The sequence below is a fragment of the Plasmodium relictum genome (assembly GCF_900005765.1).
Source record: "Plasmodium relictum strain SGS1 genome assembly, contig: PRELSG_00_v1_204, whole genome shotgun sequence".
In the NCBI taxonomy this organism is placed as follows: domain Eukaryota; phylum Apicomplexa; class Aconoidasida; order Haemosporida; family Plasmodiidae; genus Plasmodium; species Plasmodium relictum.
The window spans coordinates 7,660-19,131 of record NW_021628392.1 but is presented as its reverse complement, the minus strand read 5'-3'; the positions used below and the strand labels follow the sequence as shown (position 1 = coordinate 19,131).

Below are 11,472 nucleotides of genomic sequence, written 5' to 3'. Positions count from 1 at the left end.
GTATTCTAAAGATAATGTATAATTTTTACTAGTTTCCTGTGCGTGTCTTTCTGCATTTTTTGAACAATTTTCAGATTCATGAACATAATTATTTATATTTTGCATTACTGCTTCAGTTATATTTTGTGTTTCATCATTATCATGCTTTTTTAAATATTCTATTTTTTCTCTTCCTCTTATGGTATTATTAAGATATAAGGAAGAAGTTTCCTTATGCTTTTCAACTTCTGTTAAAAGCATGTTTATATTTTCTGAATTGGATTCAGTGCGATCTTTAATTAATATAATTTTCTCTATGCTTCCATTTATTGAATCCTCATCTAAGTTATGTATAAGTAAATTTTGTAATTCCCCTACTTTTTTAAGATCATCCAATATATTTTTTTGAATATTTTCTGATTCTATGAATTTTTTCTCTGCATTTTTTTCTTCTTCCCTTACCTTTTTTACATTACTTTGTATTTCATCCATTACTATACTAAATTTTGTCAACATTAAAAATTTTCCCATATTTTTAAGAGCTTCTGATGCATTATCTATTTTATTCTTTTCTTTTATAATTTCATTTAATTTTTTTTTGACTTCCATTTGGATCCTATTAATTTCATCTTCTTTTATATCTTTAGATACTGTTTCCCTTAATGAATTCACTTCTTGTTCCAATTTATTTATTACTTCCTTATTTTTTTTAGCATTAATAACATAATCCTCATATTTAAAATTAACTAATTCACATTCTGTCGTGTCTGGTATTTTTTTTTTTAATTCCTCAATTTTTCCTTTATACTCGTCAATAATTGTTACTTCTTTTTCACCTCCTTTTTTATTATCACTGATTTGGTCAAGAATATCAATTACCAAAATCTTTTTATATTCTATTTTTTTTTTATTTATATTTTTTAATGAAGTTTCTAGCTCTTTTTCCATCTCACCTAAATTTTCCGATATATTTTTTATATTATCATAATACCTTTTCATGCTGACTCTTTTATTATTGAAATTTTCATTATTTTGCTTCAATTTATCAGAATTATCAACTTCATTTTTAGAATCACTTTGAATTTTTATAAATTTTTCATTATAAGTATTAATTTCATCTTTAAAGTTAATAAAATTTTGTGATACTACTCTTAGATTTTCCCTATTTTTCTCATTATGAATATTCTTTATGTCTTTTTCAGAATTATATTTTTCAAAACTATTTTTTGTTTCTTCTAGAATCCCCAAACTTGCTTTTATTTTACTATTTATATCAAGATCTAATTTTATTATAAGTTTATAAATTAAATCTGCAATTTCATTATTCTGGATGTTAATTATATTTTCAACTTCTAAATTTAAGTTCATAATTCCTACTTTTAATGTATGAATTTCACCTGTAATAGATTCTAACTTTTCTTTTTTTTTTGATATATCTCTTGAATAGGCTTCTATATTTTCTTCAGTAAGAGAACTTTTAGTTGTTTCTTTAAAAGATAAAGATGATTCTTGTAATTCCTTTGAATCTTTATCTAATTTATCAATTTTCCTTTTTTGATCTTCCATATTTTTTTTTTCTTTTAATTTACTTAAAAGATTCTCTTTTACCTGGTTTTCTATTAAATTATCTTCATTAACAGAAATAATTTGTCTATCTATTTTTTCTTCTGATTCTTTCAAATTAGTTTTTAAGCACTCTATTGATTCGTTATTTTTATTAGATCCATTTATAACTTTATTTAAAATATTAAAACTTTCTATAACTTTTTTTGACAGCTCTACATTTTTTATACTATCATCTATTGAACTTGTTTCATTCTTATATTTTGTATCATAATCATCTAGTACTCTATCCGCATTTATTTTATGAATTGTTGTTTTCAAAAAATTAAGATTGTTAGAAATTTCATTATTTTTAAGAATACCAAAATAATTTTGTATTTTATCGTATAGTTCAAATTGCTTTTGAAATGTACATAAAACACTTCTTCCATCACTTATTTTTGTTGATATTAAATTTTTGGTTTCTCTAATAACTTTCTCAAGATTCAATATTTCTGTTGATGTATCTTCTTTTAGTATATCACTATTTTCCTCAACAAACTTATCCAAAATGTCATTCTTTTTTTTTTCTATCGCATCTTCCCATATTTTAAATTTTTCTATATTCGCTTTATAATTAGTTATATTTTGAGATATAGAATTCACTGTATTGTTAAATTGTTGAAATGAGTTATTCATTTTATTGTGTAGATCTTCAATTGACTCTTTTATAATTATATCCCTAAGTTGTATAAAATTACTTTCTGCATATGCTACCTTTTCATTCATAATAGTAGTACTTTGAATAACAATATTATCTATTTCGATATATTTTTGGTTTAAATTATCAAATGTATTATTGATTGTATCCAAGTCATATACCATATAATTTAAATTTTTCTTTTCAGATAAATAAACTGGCATATCTTTGCACATTTTTTCTATCCTTTCATCACCGAATAAATATATTAAAGCTGATTTCCACTGTTCTTTTGCTTCTTCTTTTTTTTTTGTATATTCATCCTTATTATTGCATGATGATGCATCGATTACATTTTCAATAACTTTTAAGTTTTCATTATCCTTATCTTTCAAATCTATAAACTGATTCAATTTATTTAATTTTTCTTCAATATGTCCTAAGTGTTGTTCGATTTTTTTTATACATTGTTCTTTTGCTTCGTCTTCTTTTCTTTCTAATTCATTTAGTTCCCTTTTTTTTGTTTTAATTTGCTCAATTAGTCCCTCAATTATATTTTTTAAATCACTTATTTCTTTATATTTATTTTGTATTACTTCAATTTTATCATTTGCTGATGTTATTATGCGTTCAATATTTTGTTTTGTAGTAAAAACATCATCCGTGATATCACTTAATGTTTTGCCTTCGTTTAGAGGTAGACTTGTTTTCATTGTTTCTATCTTATTTTTTTTAGATTTAATAGAATCACATTTTTGATTGATCAAATCAAAGCTATTATTCATACTAATGTTATGTGTAATTATTTCAGCATATAATTTGGTAATTTCATGTTTAATGGTTGAAATTCCTGGACTACTATATGATAAATCATCTAACATTTCACAATTTTCATAAATCATACTATTTGTATCACTTAAGAGTTTTTGTGATTGTGAAGTAATTTCTACACTTTGTAATTCTATATTCTGAGGATAAACTAAGGAATTTATGCTATCCCATAATTCCTGTTTTATTTTATCAAATAAATCATAAATTGCTTTTTTTTTATTTTCAAAATCTATTTTTAATTTTTTATTCCAATCTTCTATAAAAATATTTTCATTACACATAACGGAAGGGGAAATAACAATATTAACAATATTATTAGAACTGAATTTACATGAACTATAATGAGAATTACTTTGTGTAATAATACTAATATTATTAGATATAGTTCTTTTGTTTTTTTTATGAATACTTATAATGACATTAATTTCTTCTATTAATAACTTTAGAGAGTATTTATATCTTTTGTGATAAAAATTTTTATCCTTAATTTTTAGTAACTTATTATCAGAATTCATAAAATGTTCAGCTTCTTGTAAAAAGTCAGTATAATCACTCGTATTTTTTTTTATTTTATTATAATAATGATTGACAGCAGATCCATAGTAAGGCAACACTTTTTCGCAATATAGAAAAGGGCAATATTTGTTTCTCATTATTTTTGATAAACTATCATGCACCTCCTCTTTATTATTTTTAATAGCTTTAAAGTCTTCGTCTAATTTTTTTTTTATATCTTTTATATTTTTTTTTAATTCTATAGTTTTCTCTGTAAATGATCTTACTTCCTCAAGATTTCCTATAAATTCATGTAATTCATTCATTTTTTTTTCAATTTTTTCTTTAGATTCTTCACAGTATTTCATGTACTCTTGAGTTAGTTCAGTCAAATTATTTATTAAAGGAATTATTTGATTTTTAAACTTATATTTTTTATCTTGTGGTTCTTCAAAATAACGTTCCATTTCTTTATAGGATTGTGATCTCGTATAGGTATTTTTTGCGTTAGTGTAGCTTCCATTAAGTACTGTAATTAAACTATTATAATCATTTAAAACTTCGATATCAATCAATTCCGGAGTTTCTTTTTGAATAAAAGAATATGGAATATTACCTAATTTGCTACGTTTTCCTTCATTATAAATATAAATGTTGGATAAATATGGAACACTTTTTTCTACATACGCAGTATTCAGTGGTTTTGTTCTAATATAATTATTTTTTAGAATTATTAATGGTTTAACATTATATAAATACAGTGATTTTTCATCTTCAATTTTTAATCTAGCTATTTTTTTATTATATGTATCTGAATTTGAAAGAATAGAAGATTTAAAACTTTTCTTCTGATTGTTATTATCTGTAGTAATAGAGTTATTTTCTAATTTTTTTTTTTTTAAATTAGAAAAAAATGATGAATCTTTAATACCCGATTTAATATTAGTTGATGTTACTTCGATTTTTTTCTCAAAGTATATACCTATATATATGTATAAATATACATATATATATATACATAAAAATGAAATGATGATAACAGTAACAATAAAAGTATTTAACTTTTAAAAAACATAGATAATAGAAATACAACTAAACATGCATACATATGTATTACCAAAAAAGATAAATATAAGAGTAAACAAAACTATCTCAATTTTGGTCTTTTCCATATTCAAGGTTATGAAAAAATATTTTCTTATTTTCCTCCTCTAAAGCCTAAATATAATATATTATATTATATATTTCTTGATTTTTGTTGCTCTTTGCAAAGTCATGTGTTCAAAATATTATCTTGTACGTTATTCGTAAAAAAATTTATCGCAGAATTCCCTTTTTTATATATTATTGTGAAAATTTAACTTTAAAAGATGAATAAAAAAATTATATAGACAAAAGTAAGATTTACAACGGGAATATAATAAATTGTATCAGTGGAAGGGAATAAATATGTAAACTAGGAAAATAAAAAAATAGTTTTTAAAAAAATAAAAAGGAATACAATAATTATTTTAAAATGCATATAAATGTGCCAAAAATTTAAAATTAGAGCACAAATAAGAAATCCTTGTATTATTAAGTAATTATAATTTATGATTAAAATAAAAGAAATTTTTTTTATCGTAGATAAAAGTTAGTAGTATAGAGTTTTGTGTGTATTTATATATATAATTGGTTAATAAGAGATTCTGTTAACCTTTTATAGTACATTAAGTTAGTTTACTAGTTGTATATGTACAATTCAATCATGCACTGATGCTAATTAAAAAAAAAAAAAAAAATATAAGGTTATTTTTTTGTTTTGTTTTGTTTATTTTATTAATATATACCTTTGTAATTAAAAAAAAAAAATAAAATTATTTTTTTTGTTGTTGTCGGTTGATATTTTACTTGAATTAAAAAGAGAATCAATTTTTTGTTACATGAAAAAATTAATGAAAAAGTATAATGTTAATTTTATATTCGATGTGTATATTTCGAAATAATATTAAATGAATTAAAGCTTAATTTTTGTTATTTGTTATAAATTTAGTGTGTGTGTTTTTAATTAAAAGAATATACTTATTCTTTGTAAATAAAAACTCCTTTATAACAGTTTAACATGTCTATTAAAAGATGCAGTAAAATTTAAATCAAATTAAATATTATGCATCATAAGAAACCGGTATATATATAATAAAAACAATATATATATAAATAAACGTATATTTATTTATACATTCTCCTTATTAATTTGTTTATTTAATGCTCTAGCAAGGTCATTAAGCAGGAAATTAATAAATCAATAATATATAACTAAAATAAAAAAAAATTGAAAGAATGGTTATTAAGTATATATTTAAATAATTTTAAAATATATTGAAAAAAAATGTTAATATTAGTTATAAATTTATCAAATTTCAATTTTGCGAGGAGAATTTATTAAATATTATTAAAATTTATTCTTTAAAATAAAAAATTGAATATATTTTAATAACTTCAAAAAAAAATTTTATAATGAAATGTGAATTCGAACAAATAATTCAGAAAAGTGTTTCGAAAAACACGATTATTTATCCAATTTTTTTTTATTCATTTACAAATACATGAACAATGAAATAATAGCAAATAATATGAATCCTTTATTTATTATCTTTATTTCAAGTGATATTTAATTTTTTTTATAATTTTTATTCTTGTTATTTTTAATATATATATTTTCTTTTATATTTTATATACCATAACAATGATGTACATACGTTTTTTACAACTTTTATTTATATATTCTATCAATAAGTTATAGCGATTATAATTAAAATTATTATAAAAATATAATTGACATTTATTTTCATTATCATTACAGAATTAAATTAAATTATAACATTATGATATTTGCTCTAATGAAAAATTTTATATACAGATTTCATCTTTATTTTAATTTTATTTTTTATTTTTTATTTTTGTTTTTATTTTTATTTTTTTTTAATATTTTTCTATATGCACTACTTGTGTGCTCTTCTTTGTTTTTAATATATTTAATTATTGTAGGTTATACACTAACTATTTAATAAAATAAATAACTTATATAAAATATTAAGAAAAAGAAAGAAATATAACCATTGTACTTCATAAATATTATTCTTTGCTTTTTTAAAATATATTAAAATTTGAGATAACTTATTGGTTAATAATTAGTAAAGAAAATTATCAAACTTTTTAAATATTTATTTTATAAAATTATAAAGTTGATTTTCAATAGAATTATTAATTTTTTTTTTATGTTCAATGTAATTTTAAAGATTGCAGTTAAATTTATTTATACTGTTAAAGCAATTAATAAATTGATCTCTATTTGTAAAAATTAAGTATTTAATAAAACTTTATTTCTTTTTACATAGAAAATATTTAAAATATGCACATATTAAAAGGAAAGGTGGAAATGAACATAATTTTTTTTTATTTTTTATGATAAAACTGATGATAACAATTTAATTTTTTTTTTTGGGTAAGGAGCAGTTAAGGACAGTAATAATTTTTTTTTAATAACATTCTTACAAATTTCCATTAGAAGCATATAAAATCTTAATAAAATTATCATGTTTTTAATGGTAATATAATATGATTTGGGATATATTTGTGTATTTTATGATTCTACTACAAATAGTATTAGAACATATAATTATATATGCTCTTTATTAATTTGATTTTTTAATATACAAAAATAATTTAGTGATTAATCAATAAATCAATGTTGAAATATTTTAAAAATTAAATGATCCAATTGATAAAAAAAAAATATGTATAATAAAAAGAATTATATTAAAATATGCATATATTTAAGATATATTTGGTAAAAATATATATATATGAAAGATATGACAATTAAAAGAGATAAAAATAACCCCTATACTGAATTTTATTTTCAAATTACTTGATTTGTATGATTGAATATTTATGTTTTTAGTTAATATATTATTTTATAATTACTCACAAATGATTTATGAGATATAATAAAATAGTTAAAATTTTATTAAAAAAAAAATAAAAAAACAAATTTATGATGAAATAAAAAATATATTATATTACTGATTTATTAAATGAATGTATTATTTATTAATTGGTCGTTTGAATGCTTTTAAAGTATTTTAAATAGTCAAGTTAATAATAAACATGCGGAGATGTCTCTACTGATTTTTAATTGTAAAAAATATATTTATGCTATTGATTTATTAATTGGCTGTTTAATGACTTTGCTAGAGTATTAAACAAACAAATTAATAAAGAGCATGTATAACTGAGTATACGTTTATATATATAAATATTCCTTTTATATATATATATATATATATATAATGTTTTCTTATGATGCATAATATTTAATTTGAATATTAAATTTTACTACATCTTTTAATAGACATGTTAAACTGTTATAAAAGAGTTTTTATTTACAAAGAATCAGTTTATTCTTTTAATTAAAAACATACATATAATTCATAACAATTAACAAAAGTCAAAACTCTAATTTATTCAATGTTATTTCAAAAAAGGTTAATAACAGCTTTTATTAATCATATCACTAATAAAGCTCATATATTATAATATGATACATTAGTATAGATAATACAAGACTTTATAGGTTCAGTAAATAAAATATAATTTATTTGAGCCGATTGCTTTTTTATTTGTATAAACACCTAAAAATACACTTCAAAATAAACTGTTTCCTTTTGAATAATAATGTAGCTAATTTGGAAGTTTATTCTGACATATTCTTTATGTAATTTCAATAATAATTAGGAGCTCCTAAAAATTATCTTAATTGTTTCTTAGATTTATGTCTTTCTGTTTCAATAATGCTTTTTATCTAAAATGTATAATTCCTTCATGGTTTATTATTTGTCTTAAATAAGTTATAGGTGCTTTACAAAATTCGCACTTTGCTTCATTAATTCTTAAATAGTTATGAATAAACATTCTAATTACTATTCCTAATACTTTAGTTTGTTCAAATATGGTTTTTGTCAAAATAATGATAACATTAATATATACAATTACACATTTTTCTTGAATTACATCCATAAAAGTATTTTCCTTTACTTTTTGAAATTGTGTAGTTCTAGTTTTTAATACAAATAATCCATGATTATGCATTATAAATCCAGTATATTAATTACAATTTTCTTCTAATGCAATATTCTAAAATCCGTTTTTATTATCTATATTTGAAAAGGATTTAGTACCATAAAATGTCTGAAATATATGTTTCATATTTAATAATACATATAAATCATTTGTTAATATAAGATATTATTAACCTTTTATAATATAAAACTTAGCCTTATAATCAGAAAAATGAGAATAAATCATATACTTACACCAGTTAAAATGTAGATATATATGCCTATTTTTTTTTTGTGTAGTTTTGGATTTTTAAAATAAATGATTATAAAATTATTTATTTTATTTTTTTTTTTTTAATCAATGAGAATTTTTATTTCGATTTAAAATGTGATTGTTTTTTTTTTTGAAATATAGCCAATAAAAGATATTATTAACCTTTTATAATATTGATTAATTGACTAAAATAATTTGCTAAATCATTGAACAAACATATTAAAAAGAGCATGTATAACTAAATATAAGTTTTTATGTATATATATCTTATTTTTATTATATATATATTGGCATCTTATAAGATATAATATCATATTATACATTAAATTATTATGTATTGCTTAACAAATATATGTTTATTTATATAAATATGTTTTTATTTACAAAGAATAAGTATATTCTTTCAATTAAAAACACACACACATAATTTATAATAAATAACAAAAATTAAAACTCTGATTTATTCAATGTTGTTTCAAAATATGAATATTGAATACAACATAAACATTATACTTTTTCATATATATTAAATTTTTATGTAAGCAAAAATTTTCTTTTTAATTCAAACAAATGTCATTAGACCAAAAAAAAAAAATAATTTAAAAATTTTTTTTTTTTATTATGAATTCTGTATAATACAAAATTAATTAAATCACCTTAAAAAAACGAAAGTCTTAAAGGTTTAATAAAATTTATTTGAAGCAATCTACTTTTTGTCCTTTTTCTCTCCATTTTTCTCCCCAAAAAAAATATTTTGTTTGTTTCTTTTTTTTCTTTTAAAAAAAAGAAAACATGCAAAAAAAAAAAAGAATAAAAAAAAAATAAAAAGACATAATATAATTATAACCTAGATATGTCAAAAAATTATCTTTTATTAGACACATTAGATGGTCAAAGTTCTTGTAATTTAGATTTTTGCATGCAATGTACACCTAGATGAGACATAAAAATTTAGGTTTTAATAATTGTTTAGTATTATTAAATTAATCACAAACATATATATATAAGTTTTATTAAAACAAACCTTAAACTTTTGATTTATTAATCTCCTGCTAAATGACTTTGCTAGAGTATTAAACAAATTAATATAGAGCATATATACAAATAAATATACGTTTATTTGTAAATATATACTAGTTTTTATTATATATATAATGATTTTTTATGATACATAACATTTAATTTGATTTAAATTTTACTGAATCTTTTAATAGGCATGTGGTTAATAAAATATGTTATTAACTTTTTATAGTACATTAATTTAGTTTACTAATCGTGTATTTATAAGCTAGCCATTGATTTATTAATTGAATATTCAAAGACTTGGATAAACGTAATGAATATCCAAGTTATTAAAGAGCGAACTTTAGGACTCCTTTATAATTTTGTATTATAGATTCTATTTTTATAATACAAAATTAATTAAATCACCTTAAGAAAATAAAAGTCTATAAAAGTTAAAATAAAAGCAATCCGTTTGCTACCCTTTTCTTTTTCAATCTCTGGTTAATAAAATTTGTTATTAATCTTTTGTAGTACATTAAGTTAGTTTACTACTTGTGTACATACAAGTTAGCCATGCATTGACGCTAGTTAATAAAAAAAAAATAAAATAAAATAAAGTTTTTTTTTTTTTTTTTTGTTTGTTTAATTATAAATATATACATCTTTGTAATTAAAAAAAAAAAATATAAATTAATATATTTTTTTTTTAGTGGTTGAAATTATTTTTTTTTTTTGTTGTGTTTTTTGACTTTTGTGTTTTAAAAATTAAAATAAGAATAAATGTTTACTTATTAAAACTTAAGAGATAAAAGAAATATGTTTATGTAATATTCAATGTATATTTTTGAAATAACATTGAATAAAATAAAGTTTTGACTTTATTAATTATTATAATTTTTCTGTATTTTTTTAATTAAAAAAATAAGTAATTTTTTATAAATAAAAAATCATTTATAACAATTAGTAGGTCTATTAAAAGAGGCAGTAACATTTAACTCAGATTAAATAGTATGCATCATATGAAAACTATATATATATAATAAAAACGAATATATATATATATATATATATATATATATAAACGTATACTTAGTTATACATGCTCTTTATTAATTTGTTTTTTTAATACTCTAGCGAAGTCATTAAGCGACCAATTAATAAATCAATCCCTCTCCCAAAAAAAATCATCAAAAGAAAAAAACATGCAAAAAAAATTTAAATATGAAAAAATTAAAAAAAGACACAATATAACCTATATATTTCTTAAAAAAAAAACAGTAATTGGGCATACTAAGTTTGTCAAGGTTATAGTATCTTGACTTTTTGCATGTAATGTACTCCTAGAGAAGACATAATTCTTTAAGTTTTAAATACTTATTTGATATTATGAAATTTACTACGAATATATATATATATGTTTTATCAAGGCAAACCTTAAACTGTATATTAATTAAGGGTGATGAATTTATTCACTGATCATCCATGTACTGACCCTAGTTAAAAAAAAAAAAATAAAGTTTTTTTTTTTGTTTTGTTTATTTTTATTA

The 11,472-nt window shown here is 19.6% G+C and overlaps 1 protein-coding gene across 1 annotated transcript, besides 2 other annotated features; it reads right to left on the bottom strand.

Moving 5' to 3' along the window:
- Positions 1–2: a repeat region.
- On the bottom strand, positions 1–4,719 carry PRELSG_0019000 (reticulocyte binding protein, putative; the record flags this gene model as incomplete). Its single annotated transcript, XM_028677111.1, has 2 exons — positions 1–4,529; positions 4,665–4,719. Coding segments are annotated over 2 exons (4,584 nt in total), but the record flags the coding sequence as incomplete, so codon positions are not given.
- Positions 4,720–8,101: 3,382 nt separating this feature from the next.
- Positions 8,102–8,802: a repeat region.
- Positions 8,803–11,472: the final 2,670 nt, after the last annotated feature.